This window comes from Columba livia, chromosome 1 (assembly GCF_036013475.1).
Source record: "Columba livia isolate bColLiv1 breed racing homer chromosome 1, bColLiv1.pat.W.v2, whole genome shotgun sequence".
Classification (NCBI taxonomy): domain Eukaryota; kingdom Metazoa; phylum Chordata; class Aves; order Columbiformes; family Columbidae; genus Columba; species Columba livia.
Genome location: NC_088602.1, coordinates 72672940 through 72697563, shown reverse-complemented (window position 1 = coordinate 72697563; position 24624 = coordinate 72672940). Strand labels below are relative to the sequence as shown.

At 40.2% G+C, this 24624-nt stretch overlaps 2 protein-coding genes across 8 annotated transcripts in view; one reads left to right on the top strand and one right to left on the bottom strand.

Moving 5' to 3' along the window:
- CMSS1 (cms1 ribosomal small subunit homolog) overlaps positions 1–24624 on the bottom strand; it is a 251048-nt gene that overhangs the window by 137983 nt on the left and 88441 nt on the right. The window lies entirely within an intron of this gene.
- Positions 21381–24624, top strand: part of FILIP1L (filamin A interacting protein 1 like) — an 89858-nt gene continuing 86614 nt past the window's right edge. For all 4 annotated transcript variants that reach the window (XM_065062366.1, XM_065062359.1, XM_065062352.1 and 1 more), the window contains exon 1: positions 21381–21665. In XM_065062366.1, coding sequence (XP_064918438.1) covers positions 21396–21665 — 270 coding nt within the window. In that variant the 5' untranslated portion in view covers positions 21381–21395. The remainder of the gene's footprint in view (positions 21666–24624) is intronic.

Here is a 24624-nt window from a genome sequence, read left to right as displayed (position 1 = left end):
AAAACCTTCTTGCCTTTCTGGCTCCAGAAACCTAAAGGAACCAACTTCGGAGAATTACACATTTACCACTAATTCTGTCTTTGTTGATTTAGCATAAGGGTGCACCCACACAACCAATGCCTTGCAGTTTCTATTAGCTTACATCCTCACTTTAAAGGGCGAACAAGACTTATTAAATCTTAGGAATAAAAAAAAAAATATTTCCCCAACCCAAAATTTGAAATTTGTACACTATTGTTTACATTTGGTGTTCAGTTTAATTTCCTTCTTTTTTTCCATATCTGAAACAATTAAATATATATTTACAGTTAATAATAATAATAATAATAATAATAATAATAATAATAATAATAATAATAATAATAAAAAATAGGGGGAACTACTTAAATTATAATAGACCAGAAACATTTGGGGTTTTGAAACAATTGCAGAACTTACCCTGTTTCTGCAGTCTCAAACAACAACTCACATTAGTTTGTTTTGTGTTCTGCACACTTTGGCACCTAGGTGTTGAGGTACAAGCACTGTGTTCATAAAGGACAAATTATCTTTGATGAAGTGGGGAAAAATTGTCCAATCTTACAAGCAGTTTAAATGATTAATTTTAGCTTTTACTTAGTGATGAATCGCTGCTTTCACACTAACGTAGCTTTATGTGCCTATAATTGGCATTATGTGTCTATTGTAAGGCTTAAGCAAAAGTACTTTATGTTAAACGAGAAAGGGGCCAGGGAGAAGAGAACAAGGGAAGCTGGTTCTGAAGATCTAAGCAACACTAAACTTTGCACAGAAAATCCAGTCTCAGAAAAACAAAAGAAAATACAATAAAAGAAACTAACAGCTACAGCTACTTCACCTGATATGTGCAGGATGATTTAAAATGTTCACAGCACCCTTCGTCAGAGAGCATAGCAATACCTTTCCTAAAACACTTGTAGGGTGAGGCAGGCAACTGTCCACCGGGTCACTCAGTTGAACAAAGGCAGGCAGCAGCAAGAACGAAGCCTGAATCATTTTGCCAAAGCTAACAGGAAGGCAACCCCTGACGGTTTTGGTGCAGGTTCTGCTCTGGAAATCTAAGGACCAGGAAATATAAACAAGGGAAAAGCTTCACAAAGTCTTATGAGGACTGCAAAATAATTTCCAAAGGAATGCAGAGGAAGTCTCATCCCTTGTGATACCTAAAACTAGATGGAAAAAAACAGCGGAAAGTAACCTAAGGAAAAAGCTAGTACTGGCAAGTTGACAGGCTATATGGAATACATTTTTTTCTTGCATCTCTGACTTCTATTAACATTTTTGTGGCTCTTGAGACAGCAAGGTAGGAGCTTTCATTTATACTCCATAAACACAAGCCAAAAGCCTCCCACGGTTCCATTTGGTAACATCAGCTTAACATGCTCAAATACACACAGAGTTCTGACAATGAGTCAAGTTCCCACTCAGACATAAATTATGCCAAAAAACACCCAAGATTATTTCAACTAATAAACACTTGGTTAAAAAACATGTCAAATCAACTTGGTCTTTACATCAATTTAATTGCCTCTTACCACAACCATTGCCTAAGCCATAGTGTGCTGCAGGAAGCACCAAAAGATAGAGGTGATTGAAAACATTCTCACAGTGCTCCTCTGACTGTCATCGCTTCTGTGGGCGCACAGAGTTAAAGACTCTTCACTAAGAAAAGAGGTTCTTCAGCAACCAGGCTGATGTTGTGAAAATCATGTTAAGGATGTCAGTGTCCTGACCCTTGAAGACTAGAATCTGGGAGCAATACCACACTGAAGTTAAGGAAAGGTCAAAGTCTTGTATCCTGTCACTGTAAACAGTTTCAAAGCCCTCTCAAAATGTTGTCCTTTGATTCAACCTTCATGGTGTCATTCTTATAAAAGACATCATCTCTTCACAAGAAATGCAATACTTGAAAATATGCATGATGTTACTCCAAGTTTATACAGATGCTGTTCATTAGCATATTTATTCTCTTTACAAAACTGTGACATTTGGACTTCAGATTTTTCCAAATTCCATTCCAACTTCCCTACTGAGTTTGTATACTGAGGATTACAAAGACAACCAAAGCGAAAAATAAAAACAAAAAATTGAACACAAGGACACAACTAAAGCACAAAGTAACTTGTGATATGTTGGCTTTATAGATCCTGAAGTCATCGTCTCCAAACGATTGTTCTTCCCAGAAACTCATTAGTAGTTACAGTAACATAGAAGGCAGAGCTGGTGTGGTTAGCTCTTGCCCAAGAGGCCTTTCCAACGTAAGCAGTATCTCTCATAGAGCACTCCGACGAGCGATTAGAGAAAAGACAAATTTCTATCAGACAGATGAAAAGAATACAGCAGAAATGCATTGTCAGTTAAAACACTGATTGGCATAGCATCACCAGTAGCAGTTACAGCATGGACAAAAAGTCTGGAATCTCCTGGAGACTCTTCTATCACGTTAAAACCTGGTTTTCTTGATTAAGATCAAGCCACATTTGAGAGGCTAAACTGAAGTTTACCTTTTCCATAAGAGCAAGCCTTCTTCCTCCACAGCGACCACACTGAGGCTAGCCGTGCACAAATAAATACTAAATTAACTCAAAACACTTCAGAGACAAAAAGTTCTTACAGACAACCCAGTTCAACTGAAAACACATGTATCCAAACATAATGTTCCATCTCCATATGTATTTCCTCTTACAGAATGGTGACATGAGCTAAAATTTCATTCCCACTATGAGTTCTTGACAACTCATGGAAAGATTAATCACTATTCTCAGTGGAAATAATGACTTGTGACAGCTGTAAGTTCTGATATATAAAGTATCACATGGGCAAAGTTAGCCTGACTCCCTGCTGTAAATAATTAGTGGATTGCAACAAAATGTATTTCACTACCTAGCTTTAAAAGGCACTGGAGAATTAATAGTCTAGAGTCGCGCATGTGCTACAGAATTAACGCATGAGGAAAGCCAGAGGTTGAACTAGTTCCACAGCCTTTCTGACAGGGGCCAAAAGCAGATGCTTGGACAAAGACAGCAACGGGAGCATCAACAGCGTGATCCTTCTCCTGTCGTGCACGCAGCTACCATGCAAGGATTTAAGCTGCCTCCAGAGCATCCTGCTACACTGCCACAACCAAACTGATCCTCCGTAAATCTCCATACTGAACGGGCTAACACCTCTGGCCTTGATACTCTGTGGCACTAACCTCTAGGGTTTGACTACATGCTGTGCAAGGAAGTACTTTATTTCAATTTTGTGGCAAACTGATTTACTGAGTGTCCCCCAATTATCATGTTAGGAGAAAATGATTATTTTCATTTACTTCATGTGTGCTGCTCAGGATATTTGAGTCCTAAATCAGACTCCTCTTAAACATTTTCTTTCTGATCTGAACAGTCATGGTCTAGTAGTCCCAGGAGACAGAGCATAATCCGTTGCTACATTATATTCTATGGAGATAGGGAATCAACTGCATCTAATACCAAAAATATGTTTGCACAAAGGCATAATGATGCTTTCCTGTTTAGTTTACTTTGTTAAAGCTCTCTGGTTTCTGAAAAGTGCTAGAAACCGAGCTGAAGTATTCCCAGAACAATGAAGAGGGATCCCCTCTAAGCCTTCTTTGCTGAGTAACTGTTGCTAATAACTACCTCAGGACGTTTTCTTAGAGATATCATCAGAAGCACCTAATTAAATAGGTTGATAAGCCATCTATTTTAATAATTTTCCTGCTACAACACTGACATAAATTCTGCAGGGCTTTAACAAAACCTATCGCGGTACGTTGCACTGAACAAGCAGTTCAACATCTTTCAGAAGCGACACTCATTCCTTTGGGAAGGAAGAGTACAGAACAGGAAAGGAAGGAGTTTTCATACCTCAGTGCTTAGGTGCTTAACCAGCCAGCCTCTTCAGTTTCCTGCCAAACCTCGTGGAAAAGCAGGGCTTCTCCTGAGCAGGAATACAGCCTTGGATTTGTGAAAGTGCCCTCTGATAGTCCCATTCCTCTTCACTGCCTACAGCCAGCTAGGCTAAGTACATAGACAAAACTAGTGTGACAACCTTCCTGAACACACCTCTGTGTTTCTGAAAGCAAACATTTGTCTTAAGATACCTGATTCTGGACAAAGAATCATCCTCTTTTACAAGGTGTCATGGTCTTAGCCCTTACAGCTTTCTCACACAGTGGAGTAAGTTTGTATATGTATATACTTATGTATCTTAAAAGATATATGTATTTTATGTATGTAAATACAAGAGCCTTTTTTGTGTCCCACAATAGGGCACAGTGCTATTTACAGGCTTCCAGATGCTCTGTCCAGCTCAACCTGCATGCATAGCTTTTGTAAACCAAAGATGAAACGTCAACATTGGCAGCCACTTCCCCAAAATTGTCATACGTTTTGACAAGGGCTTCTTTCCTCCCTCTTGACAGCTTCTCCCCTCCCTCCATCCTCCCAGGCTGTCCTGCTGCCCCCACCCAGGACACCTGGTTCACAGGTGCAGGGGTGTTCTGTGCTCCAGCACATGGCAGCAAACTTGGGAGTCAAGCAGGGCTGCCCACCCCAGGGAGGGGGGCACAGCAAGGGCCCTTGGTACCCCTAGAATCATAGAATGTCCTGATTTAGAAAGGACCCACAAGGATCATCAAGTCCAACTCCTGTCCCTGCATAGGACAACCCCAAAATTCACACCATGTGTCTGAGGGTGTTGTTCAGTCATTTCTTGAACACTGTCAGGCTTGGGGCCGTGACACCTCCCTGGGGAGCCTGTTCCAGTGCTCCACCACCCTCTGGGTGAAGAACCTTTTCCTCATGTCCAACCTGAACCTCCCCTGGCAGTGGTGGTGAACACCACCGCTCCAGTGATTAGACAATGGCCGAAATGCTGCCTTTATTGTACCTGCCAAGCCAGTGAGAAGATGACTGGGGTCCATGCATAACAAAGCAGCTGCAAATTCAACAAAGCTATTTCTTACAAGTATTGTACAAGCCCTTTGGGAAGACAGCCTTAAATCTCCACAGGGTTACGTCTTGCACAGGTGGCCTGTATAACTTCACAGGATCCCGTTCTTAATACTTTCTTCAAAGCTTACTCACTACATTTATTACTGTAGTTCTGACTAAACCTCCAAAGTATTTTTACAAGCCCCAAACAATAGCCATCATTTAGGATCAAGTTCAACTTGCTAAACTGAATTATATCTAGTCCAGATCCTTAAAATCATACACCTCTGACAACTGCTGTTGATCGCAGAACATAAAGGATATTAATCAGGATAATGTTAGTTTAAGAGATATATGAAGAACACCGTAAGAACAAGAATTTGCCATAAGGCTCTTTCATCATTCAGACTATGAAAAAATGCAGTGCTCTGTAACACTCCGTTAGCAACAACTTCATTGTGAAACATGCAATGCAGTTGCAGTAAGGTAAAGATGATCAGGTTTCTGAATGATCACTCTTGTGAATTTTTTCAATGGCATTTAAGAACCCTGTCTAGAACCTAACAGGACATTAAGTTGTAAATATAATTCTTCAAATAAACAAGCACTAAAGCTAAAACATAATATTTGCTGTTTTCAAAGGCTGAGTATTTTACTCTCTTGATGGTCAGCAAAATCAATTATTTTGCCTTATTTGTAGTTAAATAAGTTATATAGTTAAGTTAAAGAAGTTATATAAGTTATAACTTATACAAGTTAAAACAATCCCAAATTGATTCAATGTCCTGAAAGAAACTCTGATGCTTAAGCACTACTATTTACCATTGAAGCATTTGTCCGGAACCATATATGTTCTAAAGAAATCATTAACTAACCTTAGAGAGATAGGTAAGTATCAGCTCTGTAGCTTTAATTTGCATAAAGCTGAAATTACAATAAAAACATTATCTCTATGCAATTGTTCTGAGGATAAACTTATATAGTTTGGTTTAGGCTCATGCAAGGTAAGAAAATAATGATGAATGTGTATGATAAAATCATTCATTATTAATATCAGCATTGTGAGCCACGATCTACCACATTGTTACTGTACATACTCATTTCTTCCTTATTTTTCCTTCGGTTCTAACCCTAAAAGCCAAACTGGACAGTCAGTTTTACTTCCAGGTGTCACAAATATTCCACTCCTCTCCTATCCCAGTCAATTTTTTTTTGTTTGAGTTTGTTGGGGATTTTTTGGTGTTTTTTTGTTGTTGTTGGTTGGTTTTGGGTTTTTCCACTTTTTCTTCCTTTTTTTTAGGCCTATATGGCAAGAAAATGACTAAACCTTAAAGTAAGGAGAAAACATCTTACTGTCTCTAGGTTTGTTTCTTTAATGAATATCCTTGTGTTAACAATAGCTCTTAAAAAATGCTACATTTTGAAACTGGCCAGACTATACTCAAAGCAAAATAAATGTATTCAGAGTTATGCTAACAATGAGTCAAAAAATATAGTCCCCAGCCCTGTAGTCCAATCTTACACATGCAGCCCCAAAGACTTTAATGGGCCCACCTGCACAAGGAAAGCTTGCAGAACCCTACTATATGCACTGGGTTTACTAGGTATTTGGTATTAGAAGATGCGGGACAGATTCCAGCCTTTATTTAAGAGCCCTTCCTTTCTTTTCTCTCCAGAAATCTATTAGAGCAGAAAATTTAAGGTTTTGGTGTCAGAGGAACGTTAGGATCTGTGATCGTTCCTCAAATAGACTTCTTTGCACATACAGGAACAACTAGCTATTCACAGCCGTGTATCATCTTAATCCACTCTACTGTTAACACTTCTTAAACACTTACTCACTCACTCAAAACAGAATTGAGTGGAACAGAGGGCTAACAAAAGTTATCTTCTTAGAGAAAGAATGTAAATACTATTAATGCATGGGAACATATGATCACTACACACACGCCTGCTGCATGTTAAAATGACTCCTTTACAACCACACAGAAATCAGGTGGTGGACTTCTTTTGATTTCTTTTAAATGCTAAGTAAACATTCAGAAGCTAATTTACATGTCAGAAGTTTGACCAAGAGTGTCTTTTTTATATATATCTAGGAGAGATGTCTCTGCCTATATAACATAGAATTAGGAGGATACATTCAGATGAGGTGCACAGATACTTTCGGAAGTGGCATTAATCAACTGACTTAATGTATAACAAATTAGCACTATTTATGTACAGAAGAGGCACGGTGCTCTCAGGAGCTAAATATTAACTTCAGATAAAATAATTTCAGTGAAGTCTTACTGAGCAGCAGCTCTAAGCAGGACCTCTGTGCCTGCAGGATATGACTCATTGCTTCACTAGGAAGGACTTGAATGGATGCAAATGCAATGGAATTGAAACGCAAATATTTATAGTCACCTGTCCAAGCTCTCCTTAACACACCTAAAGAACTGCAGACCTGTCCTCAGCTGCCAAGGAAACACCAGTGGAACATAATGTAATTACCACCGAGACAAAAAAAACCAAAACAATTCCATTTATGATACCTGCTGCTCAGGGAGCAGTTTCTTTCCAGATCTTCCCATGAAAACTGCAGGGTTGAAGACAGGCAGCAGAAGGGTCCCTGCTGCGTCCCTTGGATCCCACCTTGCCTCTGCCTAGTTCCACACTGTCACTGGCCATCAAAGAGGCAGGTGGACAAGCCTTCTGTGAGCCTCTCCAGCACCAACACACATGTAATAAAGCTCCAGCAAAACACAGGACAACCAGTGCCGAGCAGTTAAGCTAGATGACACCAAAAGATTCTGCTTTAATTGCCATTCTTCCAAAAGGATAAACAGATGTTTTAACCAGCCTTTTCAGAGAGGCCTGTAGAGGGGTGGGAATGACGAAGAAGGCCTCCAGACTTCATTGTTCCCTTAGCAACTCTCTGGACATCAGAACCTTGTAAAATATTCATATAGATGCATCCATTTATGTCTGCAAAATCCCTTTCCTCAACTCCCACTAGCCACTGGGCTAGTAACCGGCCACTGCCATATTTTGGGTGAACAAGGGGAAAAACAAAGAGAGGAACAAACAACAGTATGTCCTCTAAGCCACCTCTCGAGCAGGCCTTGCCCTCCCCCTGAGGACTGAACCACAGTATAATCAACACCAGGGTGAAGTCACAGCTGCAGCCACAAATCAACAACATTTACCTTTACATATGAATCTCATGTAGCAAAATCACGAGGTCCTTTATGTAGCAACAAAAGGAATACACGAGTTTTCTCCCCTTGCCCTATGTCAAAGAAGAGGTGTTGGCCTCAAGACCAAATTTCAAATGAGGGGGAAGAATAAACAGAATAAAACACAGGTAAGGACACAGAGGAGGCACATCAACCTCCATTCCACTTCCTTTTTTCTGTGAGGAGGCAATTTAACTTCACTGCTTTTAAGAAACTTCCTATTAGAAAGCTGTGGTTTCCAGTGCATTTTTATTGCATTTTCCAAAGTTGCGTCATCAGAGCAGGGCATATTCCTACATGAGCTGAAGGTCCAAAACTGTGAGCTGCTACAATAAATAATAAAGAATGTTGTGGCTAGTAAAACTTGTAATCTGAACACATACAAAAATTAATTTCACTGTGTATGGTTTCTTGTCAAACTCTGTGCTTTTCACATTTTCCTGGCAAACACATATAGCCACAGTCACCAATTCATATGAACAATAAAAAAAAAGCATAAGCCACCACTCGAAGTCATAATTTTACTTTGGCAATAATCAATCTTAATGAAAAAAAATTCAAAAACTAAAAACAAACTACAAGGCTGACTCAAGAATCTACCTGGAAACTCATGTTTCCTTTGCGTGGAGGAGAACATGTGCCAAATAATTTTTAAAAATCCTGCTGCCACAAAATCAACAGGTAGAACCAAGGTAAATAGGAACAAAACAAAAGAATAACAAAAGCCAAAGGACACAAAATAAAAAGCCTGCAAAACAACAAAAAGCAGAAATCCACACTGCTGTCACAAAAAGAGATTTTGAATCAAAACACCAACGCAGCACTGACTTCCACTTCCACCAAAGCCTAGAAATTGAAATTTTCAAAATTTCTTAGGAGTACCTTGTAACCCTAAGGCACTCTTGTCAAAACCATGCAGCTTGTCACCGTGAATCACAGTGAGAGCTCACAGGCAGCATTTGTGGGGTTGGATGAGGGGGATACAGGGCACTGCCAGTCAGTACTCCTGGCTCACAGGCAAGAAGGGAACTCATGCTATTCACCCCAATGGCAGCATCCCTTCCCTAAACCCCAAAACCTAAAACCTCTGTTCTACAGGAAATAAGGTCTAATCCATGTAAAAAGGTTACACTGACAGGACTGGAGATCTGAAAGATATTGTTTCCATTAAACTCCTGGGAAAGAATGATTTAGGGTATTTATCTAATTTATCCAAATTTTTCTGTTGGATATTAAATATGGAGAACGTGGGCGTGAGGAGCAGAGTAAGGAACCTTCCACGCCATCTGCATGTTGCTATTTTGTAGTTGCAGTTGGAAAGGAAAAATGCCATAGCAGTTTTCTTGCACCACTAAAGATTAGCACAGTCAGAAAAATTATGTTAGCCTGCTCTTACACACTTAGGTATTGTCATTAATGAGAAAAAAAAAAACCAAGGAAAAATAACATCAAATCACACTAGTTTTGTATTGAAGAATACAAAGAAAAACTATATTTCTCCAACTATAGGAATGCAGAGTATCAAATCACAGAACGTAATGAAGTTTTGAACTTGAGAGTATATAAGGAAAATGCAGTCTACAGCTAAAAGAAAACCTCAAAATCTAAGAAAAAGAAACTTGAGTGATTTCATTTCTGATCAGATAAACCAACAAAAGATTGTCTGATTTCTAGATAGCAGCAGAACATCGTCACTGATGGAACTAGTATCAAAAAGTTTGGTTTGAACAACAATTAGAAAAACAAAACCACACACACAAAACAAATAACTCTGAAGCCTCGGTTTAGATACAAGCCTGAAGTCCTACCTAATACTGTTCACAGATGCTTCATGCCAGCGTGACAAAACCAGTGAATTGCTATTCTCAACAGCTTCTACCAGTTAAATCCTCTCCACTACAAGACAGCATATACAGAATTGCTCTGAAGTGTAAAAGATACAGTTCTTGAAGGCAAACAGACATTAAGAAAAACATAAGAAAGAAACCCCAGCAGTTTAGAACAACAGAAATTAATCTAAAAACTTTCTAAGGTGGGGAATTCCAGATAAGGGAGAAGTTCACAAACTTTCAAAGCTTGGCTAATTTGTGTTCTGTGTTGCTTAGATACAAAAAAGACAAGAAGGGATTTTTGGATAAATCAAACGAAAACCAAAGAAACAAACCCCCCCGATCTACAATTTCTTAGAAGCCCTGAAAGCCATATCTGGACATTTCACATAACTTGAATAGCCACAAAAGCAGATAAAACTGCCTATTTAAAAATGTCCATCAACTCACTCTCACACAGAACTCTTGAACATGCACTGCTAAAGACAACTGTCTGAAGTAGAGCATCCCACACAATATTGTGGGAAAAACAACAGAATTGGCTTTGAAAAGTTGTTTTATTCATGTCTGTCTTGGTAAAATTAAGGGGCATCTGTGGATTTCCCCATCTTCTCTTTCTGCAAACAAGGTATCTCCTCTCAGAGTAGGATGCAAATTATTAAACCAATATAATAATGATCTTGATTGTCTTAGCCAGCTCTCCATAGACATGAGTTCACAAGAGAGGCAGCCATGCAGCTTCCTCAGACGTTAGTTAAGACTTTTGATCTTTCTTTGAAGAAACATTTCTCAGGATATTTAAAAGTCTGTGGTTAATTTTCATGTGTGAGGAAAAGCAACACTGAGGCGAACACTCCCACACAAAGAAATGTCTCAACAAAGCTACTCTTGTAAAAAATACCCTTTAAGAAAATTAACATATATTCACTTTGAAGGTGTACATTTTTACTCTGTAGTCCTCACTGTGGTCTCTGCTGCCTATTTCATGACTCATGGATGTATGGCACTCCATGCAAACAGTAAGCAGATAAAAAATAGGAGGGAAATGGAGATGGCTGCAAAGGTTAAGAAGTTTGGGTCTTGCATACCCAAACCAATTACTCCAGGGTAACAAATTAACTTACACTAGATAACATATATGAGATAATCCTTGCTTACTAATCTTACATTTTTCATTGAAAACAAAAGCAACGTACTACAACTTTGTGTACTACTGCTCTTTGCTAGAAGCTGATAAAGGACGGCTTATTTTATATTTGTCACATGCACCAAGCACAAGAGAAATACATAGACACACACTTGGTACACAAGTATCTTCTTTCAAATGTTGTATGCGTGTGTGTGTGTGTGTGTGTGTGTGTGTGTGTAGAGACAGACATACACACTGAAACACAAGAAATACCATTGGTTTCTTCCTTCTCTTTTGCCCACAGCTATTATAGCTAATAATATAATAACACTGTATTTCTTCAATTAGATTCTCTTTAGAGTTGTGATTATAGGCTGCTTTTCAAAATGACCCTATACATTACCAGCGTGTTTAAGTGCACACGAGATGACTGTTTGTCACCAGGACTTCTTTGCCAGAGTCAATTTACCTTACATCAGAAAGGAACGAACACATTACAGGAGACACACTGGCCAGTGAAGCAATGCTTGTATGTGCACGTGCAGATGCACAGCTAAAGTCAATCACTGAAGTCAGAGATGTAAAAATTGCACCAAATTCTGTGAACTTCTTTTGCCTTTTTTTTCTTACAGACTTCATTATATTTGGGGTTTGCTTCTTGTTACTTTGAAAAATAGTTGTAAAATTAAGAGACCTGTCACGCTATTAAATACATTGGGAAAAGATATTGAATTGGAAGAATTCTATTTCTGCTTAGATGTTTAAAATAGAAGATTGTGTTCTCATTTTGGGGATGACAGGAAGTTTTGAGAAGTGGGAGGGAACACCACAAAAATGAGACTCTTTTTAAAAACCTGCTATCACAAAACTGACCTTGAAATATTTATAAGACTACCGCACAATGATGGCATTTTTGCTACACCAGGTCTGCTGAGGAAGGCAAAAGAAGTGTGGGCAATAACCTACACTGTCAGGAAGTCGGAAATAGCTGCTTTTGCTGGCTCCCCATTTACCAGAAGCATGTTCAACCTGGGGAAGGAACAGCACATACCTGCCAGCTGGGAGACAAGCAAACACATGGAAGATTTAGAGAGCCCTGTGCACTGAGGAACTTCCCCTGCATTTTAAACTCTGCCAAAACTGTCATGTACTTGCACAAAATTAATTCCACTGCTGAGTCAATACCTTCAGATACTTTTGCACTGTGTGTGGCACAAGGAGATACTGATCTTCATCAGGGCTGAAGATTTCATTTAGTAAGTCTGTAGTAAGAAGAGGGAAAGCAAAGGCCAGAAGAATAGATATTGGTGTGAGAGGTGCATGGATCTCATGTGAAAGTCAGGAATTAGACATGAATGTTTGAACTATATCAATCTGCAAAACCTAAAATAAAAAACCTGCAACGCATGAAAGCCAATAAAAACCTTCAGTGAAGCTGAAAAAAAACCACAAAAACCAAACAAACAAAAAAATCCCCACAACAACCCCACCATTCAGTAGACAGCAGGTATGTGATGTACCATATAGAAAATATTGGCCTATCCTGAGACCCAAAAAACTTTTGGTTTGGATTTTTTTCCTTCTGTTTTCAATCTTACATGTTATTATTTTACAAATAGTTAGCTAGCCACTTCTCAAGTCCTCAAATACCCTACTTTAGCTATTGCTTGTGAGATTTACATGATACCCACCATGCAAAAAACGATCTGTTTCGTAAGTCTCCAGCTTCATGAACACCCTCACGACAGATGATTCTGGGAAAAGGCCAAAATTTCCAATGTAGTCTTCCTAAGAATAACCTGAGCTTGTTTCTCTGTGGCAACGAGCCTGCACACTTTGTCTATCCAGGGGTCCCATCCTGAACCACTGCCAATTTCAAACAAGCCAGAGAGAGGCAAGACACTGACATTTCTACAGATTTCAGGGAAAGTGGTGCCTGCAGAAAGAGTTGAGAGAGAGCCAGAGTGAGGAAACACTGAAATGTGGGATTCAAACTCAGCCACAGTAGCTGCTGCCTTTGCCCTTCTATAGGCGTAGATCTACAGAAAAACAGGCTCCATTAGTATTTCTCTCTACACAGCTGCTTGCCTTTTTTTTTTATTTTTTAAATATACACTTGGTCATACATACCATGATACTCAACCTAAATTGGAGCTGAATTACCCTGCTATGTAAATGTCTATAGTCTAGTTACTTTCAAGATACTCAGGAAAAGAACGAGTTTCAGTTCCTTAACAGAAAGGAGCATTTTCTTTTCATGTAGCACTATTTCCCATCTTTCCTTTGGATAACACTGTAATTACAGAGTAATTATGCATTGCAGCCAAAATTACAGCAGCTGAATAATAAGTATTAAATCACAACCACTGAATTGAATAACGTTAACTGCTTCTTAAGCACATGAAAGGAGAAAATTCTATACTTGGAAAGCAAATTCATATAACTGAAATTGGAGCAGCTGAGTTTTATTTCAGTGTACTTTAACAATAAAAATCTATCATACAGAGAACTGCAAGTGTCTTATTTTTTATTTAGAAACATATAATGTGGCACTGCAGAGTTTAGCTTTTCAAACACCTAGATCTACCTGATGCTACAGTAACATTGTTTCACATGTACCAAAAATCTCTCTTTCATTAATCCTCACAAATAATCCGCTTTTGGTGTCTACTGACAAAATGAGTGTGAAACATTTTACTTTAAAAAATAAAAGGAAAAACAAATCTAAACCCAAGGAAGCAGACATAGAACAAGTTCCCCATATTAGTAGCTCCAAAGCAATTCAGTGCGATTGCATAAAATTCCCCATAACCCTTAATTCCCAGAAGTAGAAAGTTAAAGAAATTCTAGCTATTTTAATTTTGATTCCTCCTCGACCTTTTGAACCCATAAAGGCATGGGATTATACTAGTGTTGCCTCCCCACAGCAGCACATTGAAGCCATGGTGCACATAGAACTTCAGTCATTCCCATTAAAACTAAAACCTGAGCTGCACATGGTGGCCTTGCAGCATGTGGGGTGGGTACCCAACAAGAAGACAGATCACCTCAAACAAACCTACTGTGCCTAACCTATTTGCTACATAAACTGTATACCTATAATGTAATAAATACCCTGTAACTTTCCAGGACTACCATGAATTTAGGAAAATGCTGGACCACAAAGTAGGAGAGCTCAATTCCTGCGGAGGAGAAAGAAGAGTAGTTTACCAGGAGGAAAAAGTGATGCGAGTGCCTTTGAGTGTTAGGTATGGTCAGAAGTTGTTAAAAGGTAGGACCAGAGTAAAGAGAAAATCAGCCCACAGTCAGAAAACTCTAAAAGTATTGATTTCTGAGCTGGAACCTCTGTGGAATCCATGTGTTTATTTCAGATTTCAGAACAGCTACTCAGTCTTGCCAAAGTAATGTTATGTGACACAGCAGAGAGCTCAAACTTGAGTTTCTCATGGATCACCACAAAGAGGTCTAGTGCCCAGACACTTGGTTTTATGGACCATCTGAAGAACCCCACTTAGAACAAGGTTTGACATCTCTGAATAGGAGTATACATTCCTAACCATATTTTTCCAATATGAAAATTCCAAGTATGTTCCAAGTGGTCAGTTTATGTTTTCACGCACAGCTCTGTGGGTGGGCATGCTTTAAACTGCACAGTATGTACTCAAATATGTGGGCAAACACCACCTGAGCCTTGTTAGGAGATGGGATGAGACTGGTTAATCTACAGGAAGGGCCTAACTCGAGCTCTAAGCCACAAAACCAGCAACTGGCCACATGCTACATCTTTCTCTACTTCCATGCACAAAATCCCATGGTGTCTGTGCGTGTGTATATATATATGTATATATATATTTTTTTTTAAATATATATGCGTTGTTAGAGACTTTACAACAGTGAGGACTAGATTACAAGTTCACACACCAATCCTGAAATGACAGACAACTGACGCAGATACATTCTTCAAAAGGAGCTGGTGAAAACCTCCTACAGATGCAGCCCTCTGAAGACGACTGTAAGGCTGTACAGATCTCATATGCAAAATGGACTTGGAAAGACCTTACCTAGCCACAATCACTACATATGTGCAAAACACTACGGGACTGGAAGGAGGTGGAGGCAACAACAGATGGTGGAAATTTCACAGTACCTTCACAATCAGCAGAGTAACATGACAACTCTCTAACATAGTCCAAAAGGCATCTTACTGTCTCAGAAGAGGCTCCTTGTCTCCAAGGGATGAGAAATCTGACTTGTGGTCAGATAAACCACGACCAGCACAGAAATGACATCCAGTTCTCAACCATGCACTTTTCCTGTCTGGGAGCATTTACATGGTCTGCTGAATCCAAATTTTCTTCCCATTTGAGTAATTGCTGTTCTTGCAGGATCCCCAAGGGCTTCAAAGACCAAAATTTGACAATATCCCATGAGAGGGGAAACAGACTTACAATTTATTTTTTTCTCCCTTCAGTTCTGCATGCCAACAGGTGCATCAGGCCACACAGATAAGCATTGTTGCATCTGTTTTCCCAGGTAAACACCTTAATCTTGCAGTTTCTGTGCCAGGATGGAAACGCTTTATACAATCACAGAATGGTTGGGGTTGGCAGGGACCTCTGGAGATCATCTAGTCCAACCCACCTGCTTAAGCAGGTTCACCCAGAGCAGATTGCACAGGAATGTGTCCAGGAGGGCTTTGAATGCCTCCAGAGTCTTACCCCAGAGTCCCTGGGTGAAGAACCCATTAAAGGAAAGAAGTCTCTTCTCACTTACCGACCAGCCTATGCATCAAAACAGCACAAGAGTCTACTGTGAATAAGAGCACAGCCCAAATGAGAAAGTCAGCTGTGGTACAACGGAACATCCCTCTGGACAGAAGCCCTTGCAAATAGTTTAAAGGAAAATGCTAAAGCAGTCTACCCCCCAAAAAAATGGGCTGGATATCTGGAAGTGAGGCAAATTACCACAAAGCAAAGTATTCCCACTCAGAGGAAGGATGAGAAGTCCTAAACACATTCTGCCAGAAGACGCCAGTTCCAGAAAAGGCTCAGTGTTGCTATGACATTTTCATCTTCTCCTCTGGTTGAATGTGGCTCAATTGCTGACACACAGGTGACAACTAGGACTACAGAAGGAGAAGGCGGCAAACCTGCTGCTTTCTCTGGTGAACGATATAACGTGGTCTAGCGAAAAGCCCCATCCTGGGCCTGGATACTACCTGACACACAGCCACACAAGAAAGCACAAGAACAGGGACAGGAGATTAATTTCTCCTTCAGGCACGTATGTGTGGCACTAAGCTGAACATGATGCTTCAAAGTAGCTTTTACTACACTGGAAAGGAAGAAATGTCGAGTAGCATTGCAGTAACTAAGGTGAGACCACCACATTCATAGTGATGGGCAGCAGGTTGCAGACCTTACAAAAGACATCATGCGCTTTATGGTCCCCCATTACACCGTCACGCTGAGCAATCACATCTCAGCTCCTTCTAAGAGTCAGTCTGTTGGTAGGAGTCCTATCCATTTCAGCAAATCAAAAGCATTGCCGCATCCCTTCAAAGGGATGTTAAAAACCAGAAAGACATAATTCCTTGCTTAGTCACGGATTTTTGGAAGAAACAGCAATTTCTAAACTATTCAGAATCCTTACCCGGGATTAAGGGAAGATTTGGTCCTGTGAGGGGATTTTCTTAGCTCATAAGTCAATCACGGACTAAAGGGAAAATACTAAAGGGAAAAATAGATGGAAAAAAAATTGATGTTTCTTAAAACCCTATGGTGTCTGTGGTGAAGTCATCTCTGAAGTATATTTCAGTCTTTTCCACAAAAGTGTGGGGATTTCTGAACAACCTGCTTGTTCACTGCTGCCAAAGAGACAAATGCAGTTTCATCTCCTTCAGAATATGATTGAAAGGGTGGAGACCAAGTTAACATCATAGAAACATTTGGTCATTTATTCATCTGGCTCTTCAGAAAAGATTATTTTGATCCTTCAGATTACTTGCTCATCACCAAGAAGAGGAAAATTTCTCTTTTATGTGCAGGAGGACAGAATACACGTCCAGAGATGAGCAAGCTCTTTGAAAAACAGAACAGAAAACAAACTATAAAAAGAACAAGAACATGAACACTGAGAAGAGATTCAAGCTTGGCTGAGTGTGTTAGTTGCAAGAATTTGAATTACCAGAATGTTTCAATGCAACCTATTCTTACTCCATTTTGATTCTGGTACCAGTCTCCCAAGCTGCACTGAATCTGATGAGCCTGGGAACCATCACCTTGTGACTTCAAGCAAGACACCACTGCAAAAATCTCCAGTGAAACAGACACCTCATAACATGAATAACAATGCAGAACACAGGCCATGGGCTCTTCAATTGGCACACCTGCAGTTAACCAAGCTCTGTAAAGTACCCACACTGCATGGTGGTCTGTGATTTCAGGAGACATGACTTCATGGACCCGGATGATCCTTTCAATCTTGTTTTATTTTTTATGCAAGCAGATATTGACTAGATGTAAATAAAGCATCATATGAGAATTCTGACAAGCAATTTTCTTTCCTCTATTCCTGTAGCTACAGTCCCTGCTATATAGTAATTGATCTAAAACAGATGCACAATCAGAATTGCAAAGCACACAACCAAATTTTCTCACCTGCTTTCTTCTTTCTTAGCAGTTGCTGCTTATTGTTTTCTAAGGTACCTTACATTGTCATCCTTCTTGCCAGTACAAAGAAACAAGGCTTCAATTAGCTTCTATACAGAAGTTTGCCGCAAGAGGCAAGAATCAGTCCTCCAGGGACCTATAATCCCTGTTACAAGTAGGAACACTTCTTGCCTAGCTCAGTTTTTCAAGACAGCTTCCTTGTACACAGACCCCATCAATATGTAATTTGAAATGAACACTGGCTGAGACAGATATGCAAAAAGGCAAGTTTTCCACTCATTAGACTAGTCTTGAGACCCTGGACTCAGAAGGATGAGACATCTTTTTGGGTGCCATGAAACAACTGATATACACAAATTTTATGAGCCAATTAACATCTTTACCTTGGGGGGAAAAAAAAAGTTGCTGTTCATTAACTTTCAAGAACATGGAAAGAATTGTTCAAAGTAGAAAATAACCCAACATACCAAAACATACAGCTGGAAAATTTCAAATGACCTTGCTTCTGTCTTGAATGTTACACTAGGGCCATTCAAGGGCTTAATAACATTGCAGAAAACCAGCATCCTCTGGACTAGAACAGATCATCTTTCTGCCAAGGGCACAACATGGCAGCTGATATTGCCTAAAATGTCAGGTGCACTTTGAGGGTTAGTCCCTTAGATGGTGCCAAATCTATGGGGGCTGGCAATTTGAAGGTGGTGAGGAGTTTCAGGATAGGTGGATGGATGTTTATTTTTGTCCATTTTTGAGGTTCCGCTTTGCTTGCTGCACCAGCAGCTACACTGTCTGTGGTAATTTGAAGCTCTGAATGACCCTTCTGTTACTCATACCTCCATCCTCGGATGACCACATTGGCACTAACATCCTTCTGTAAACAGACAACACTACAAATAATATGAATGCCAGTCAATATACATGTAATAAGAAGGCTTAAATAAATCAACAGAGAAAGAATATGTTAATAAGGCAGCCTACTAGTACGAGAGCATTTGCACCTCTCTTGTCAACTACATTCAATTACCCATACAAAAAAGTGCTTAAAACATGCATTTAGCATACCACCTCAAGCTCTAATCATTTGGGTCAATTGGTATATCTGATAAACATTTGCATTATCAGATTCAATTGCAGGCATTGGCATTCAGGAACGTCAGAAGAAAGTGCAGGTAAAGTGTACATAACAACTCTGCTTAACAAGAAAAGACGACAAATCCACTCTGAGACACTACAAAGGCATCATCTCCGTAGAAGAGTGATCTATTTGGCAGGTCAGCTGGCCTTCTCATGGACCAAGTGACTTTTGTTAGTGTAATAAGGACTGATCTACCTGATTAAGGAGGCACGACAAGCTTAAAAGGGAGTCACAGCTAACCCTCTGCAGCTGAGAAATCTGTGCACAGCACGTGGCCTTGAAACCAACAGCACGTGTACAATGTAAGAGAAAATGTGGGGAAGGGCATCCTTGGCAGGGTCACGAGACACTGTCCTTTCAAGTTCAGGATCCTGCTTCCAGGTGCAGCCAACTCACAAAGCTTGAAAAGGTACTAACCTCTTCTTTATGCACTAGTTCCAATTCCCTTCTGCAAGGAATGCCATATTGACACTCAACAACAGGTTTGACAGTAGTCTGATGTGCAGTTGAGACTCCTGCTGCACCTGGCATGAACAAGGGGAAAACTGCAAGGTCTTCTACTTATGCATTGCACAGCATCCTCTGCTTGCAGCATTAAAGTGCATGGACAAGCTCAGAGTGCATTCAGGTTACCTGATTGAACTCACAACTCCTGCATTTGATTTTATAAACACTAGCCAAGCAGGCATTCAGCATTTTATGCTCAAAGGAAACCAACAGTCTTCTTCCAAATTAGTAATAGTCTGCAAGCAAGATGCAAAGTAAGCCTAATAAGCAGACTACAATGAACAACAGTAAACTACATTCAACTGAAAGGGCAGAATGAGAACCAACTTAAACTAATCATCATCAGCTAACACCACTGCTAGTAGCGTGCTATGAACAACTCTCGGTTTCCTACATTCACTGCAAAAAGCTCCCATCCTAACCCAACACTGTTAATGCACAGCTTCACAAAACAGGGTTCCAGTGCACACTACCACACAAATCTGACACACCTGGGTTTTTGGAGACCTGGAGAAACAATTTTTTTCTTATGAAATATGAGCTACCACGAGTGTTTTATATTAGACTATAAGAGACTTAAGCACTACAGAAAATGTCACTTGCTTTTCTTGTAATGTTTTTGATAAACTCTCCCCACTCTCAGGCATTATCAATTACCAGCAAAAAACTTCTTCCATCTCTTCTGTTCTTATAAGGAAACCAAACAAACAAAAAAACCAAAACAGAAGTATTTGTAGTGTTCAGTGAAAAAGTACCACAGTTAAGGAGCGCAGTCACAGAGTTCAGGATTTAGGGTCAGAATCTGGTGAAAAGGGGAGCTCTGAAAGAAATTTGTCGGCCACAGGTCTGCGAGGCCACAAAGCAGCAGGACAATCATCTCCTGCCTACCATAGGCCACATCAATTTTCTAGACCTTTCAGCAATTAGCTTTGAGGTTTAATAAGAAAAATTGTGCCTTATTTGTATTTGGAACATGTTTAATTTCACCACTGAATCAGGCTTTTGTCTGCTAGATTGTATCCATGACCACAGTTTTCCTGTAGAGGTAGACTATAATCCATTCACACCTTAATCTGAGTGGTGATAAGCAACACAGAGTTCCTGAAGTTAATCAATATTTATACACTGTTAGTCATTTATCTGCAAAGGCATTAGACTATGTTTACTTAACAGTGGCACTTCAAAGGGGCCTAGTTAGGACAGGTTTCCCTTTGGCCCGGTACTAGCACTCCTAGAGTGATCAAGTCTAGCACTAAGGATGTAGTAAGGTTTCATACTACATGGCTATTGTGAGGAAGCGATCGAGATCAGCAAGGTATTTTGGTTTTGGGGGTGGTGGTGTTGGGGATGTTTACGACGAGGCTCACCCCTCGCAGTCTGAATGTCCTAACCCCTACATTTTGCCAGACACAGGGAATGCAACTGCATAACTCATAGTAGTGGAGGGCCACTTCCGTGCTCCCCCTTGGAAAGACAAAAGCAAAACATAGCTGCATAGTAAGGGCTGGGATGTCATGGAATGGGAACAGAAAGATTTTCCCAGTGAAAACCTTCTAAACCTAAATTTGCCTTATCACAATAAGTATCCACCTGAAAGTTGAGGTAGGTGCTGTCTCTCAAATGGGAAATATGGTCTGGGTGCCATACACAGAACTGCTGTTAAAGTCGCTGCCTTTGCAAATTTTGAGGAGGGAATTGTAACAACTGCGTAAGACCAGTTAAGACCCACTTCACTACAGACATCCAGCAAAAACCACAGCCCAGTCCTGGTGGCTTACATGAGGTTGTCAACTTCTATCAAATGATGAACAGCCTTGCGTGGGAGGGAAAACTACCAGTCTGGAGAGAATAATACCTACCATAAATTACAGTAATAGTTTCATAATCTCTGCTAGTTAAAACAATTACTTTTTTCCCCCACCTTCCTTCAGCTTCAGAGAAACAAACCATGCGTTCCAGAAGTAACAGCACAGAAAGCCCAACCAGACCAAAGCTGAGCCAGCAAAGACCAAAAGACCACCATAAAGAAGAGGCTGGTTACAGTGGGAGAGAAAACATGCAAAGAAGGCAGAAGGAGAAGGATGATGTAGCCCAAGCCAGTACCATCCTAAGAAGCCCTAAGGCAGAGAAAAAACAAAGAAGTCCTTTCAAGAAAAGAGAGGATCTCTCTCGTGATGACTTGCTATTTCTTCTTAGTGTCCTCGAGGGTGAATTACAGGTGATTTCTTGTCTTATTTTATATCCCAGATTAAAACACACTTCCTCCCCACCAGTTTACCACAAACACATGCTGCTTTCATGTTAAGGAAACAGCCTACCTAATTTGATACAGAAGAACAAATGTAAACTGGAAAGTACATAAATACATAAATTATAGCTATTATTATAGATATCAGCCAGAAAAGGTGATCTTTACACCACTCCTAAATGAAAATAAAATTTACTCACTATGTACCTTTTATCACACTAAAAACACTCGTGGTCCACTGTGAAGGATCACGTAACTCTCAAAGCGGAGCACTCACAAAACTTCCCTACTATGCTGTCACTTTCTAAGCACTGTAAAACCTATATGGAGAACATATTAGAGACCTTTAAGAAGTTACTTAATTACTTATCACCCCTCTCCTATGAAGTCATGAACATTACTCCATATGAATCAGTATGTGCCAGATCACAAGAAGTAACTCACTCTGCAGTATTCTAACATCTTCTGCTACAAAAATCAAAAGAGCTATTTTATTTCCCATAATACGAAGCATAAGCATTGCATGCCACTCATCCCACAAGATACTGGATTTTGAAGAGTGAGCATTCTTCTATGTGGAAAAGGAGCCAGCTGCCAAGTAGTAAATGATGCTTAACCTGGTCAAACATAATTTCAGGAAGTGGCAACCAGATTTCCAGTGAGCAGAGAGATTTCTGTGGCAGGCTGACTGCACAGAAGTAGCGACAGCCACTTGAAACTGCTCAGAGGCAGAGGGAAGAACAAACTGGCCAAAGTGGCATAATTGGGTGTATCACATGGTTTCAGAGTTCATTACCTAGGTCAGGGGTGTCAAACTCATTTTCACTGGGGGCCACATCAGCCTGGCAGTTGCCTTCAAAGAGCCGAATGTAATTTTAGGACGGTATAAATGTAGGAGTAGTTACATTTTTACGGTCCTAAAATTAAGGTTGGCCCTTTGAAAGCAACTACCAGGTTGATGTGGCCCCCAGTGAAAATTAGTTTGACATCCCTGACCTAGACAATACCTGGATAGCTGGGTTCTTAACATATTTCTATATACTGACATAGTAATACATACATGCTTAACAGAACACACATGCAATATGAATATGTCCCAGTCTCTTGAGGGTAGATCCGAGGCAAACTTCTACAAAACATTTCATTATGCAAACGGAACTATTTCTGTGTTTGTAAAACATTTTTCTCCTGCTCACTTGCCCTTTCTTAATTCAGATTACCATTCAGATGTCACACACTCCTCTAAAACAATTCCCTTTTCTTCTCAAAAAATAAATGTGTGCGTACATGCATTTATATACATATTTATATCACACACATATTTCATTATGCTGGTGTAATATAAATATATATGAACACACAAACACTTCAATTCTTAAGATTTAAAACTGGAACAGAGTAAAATGAGAAACTTGGAAACAATGAGCATGACATGAACTTTTAAAATCATGTCCAATATTCCAAAGGAAGCATTATGAATGAAAAAAATGAGAAGCCATTTTTTATTCCTAATTTTCCACCACCTATAATGCCAAGCCAAATCTCTGACGATTAGCTGTCAATTCAACCATAATTAAGTTTCAAAGTTAGAGGCCATTACTTTCTGATTTCAGAACATTCAAGATTCAAATACCACTCTTTGAGGTTTTTTCCACAATGCTAAGGATTAGAAATAGATTATTTTATATATATTTTTAAACACAGTCACAAGTAGGGGTACAGAAGTGCTCTAGCCAAGAGCAGTGAGAATGAAAGTGTTACCCTCTCTTGACAACACCCCTCTTTCTGATTTCCTCCCTTCCTATTCTGCCGTTCTAGGATCAGCATGTACTTTGTTTTGTTTTCAACTGAGACCATTGCAGACAAGGGATATTTGAGACTGTGGGAGACGGTGTCAAATGCTTTACTGGAACCAAGACACACCACATTCACTGCTTTACCATCATCTAGCCACCTGGTTATGTCCTCATAAAAGTCAATAAGGTTGGTTAAACATGACTTCCCCTTGGTGAAGCCATGCTGACTGCCCCTAATGACTCTCTTATCCTTGATATGCCTTGAGATGACACCAAGGATAAGTTGTTCCATCACGTTTCCAGGGATGGAGGTGAGGCTGACAGGTCTATAGTTAGCCAGGACCTCCTTCTTGCCCTTTTTGAAGACTGGAGTGACATTTGCTTTTCTCCAGTCCTCAGGCATCTCTCCCGTTTCCCAAGACTTGGCAAAGATGGTGGAGAGTGGCCTAGTAATGACCTCAGCCAGCTCCCTCAGCACCCACGGGTGCATCCCAGCTGGACGCATGGATTTATGGATGTCCAGCTTAATTGCTCCCTAACTCAGTCCTCATCAACCAAAGCAAACTTCTCCATTGTCCTGACTTCCTCTGGGGCCTCAGCGGTACAGGGCTCCTCAGGACAGCCTCCGGCAGTGTAGACAGAGACAAAGAAGGCATTCAGTAACTCTGCCTTCTCTGTATCTTCTGTCACCAGGGCACCCACCTCATTCATCAGTGGGCTTACATTTCCTCTAGTGTTGGCTTTATCTGCCATGTATTTGAAGAAGCTCCTTCTGTTGTCCTTGACCCCTCTCGCCAGCTGTAATTCTAAGGAGGCCTTAGCTTTCCTAGTTGCCTCCCTACACCCTCTCAAAACAGCCTTATATTCTTCCCAAGTGGCCAGCCCCTCCTTCCATGATCTATAAACTCTCCTCTTCCACTTGAGTTTGCCCAGCAGTTCCCTGTTTAACCACGCAGGTCTCCTGGCTCTCTTGCTTGACTTCCTACGTGTCGGGATGCTCTGATCTTGGAAGAAGCTGTCCCTGAATGCTAACCAACTACCTCAGGCCCCTTTAGCATGGTATTACCCCTAGCAATTGCTTGAAAAGGCCAAAGTTGGCCCTGCTGAAGTCCAGGGTTGTGATTCTGCTTGGT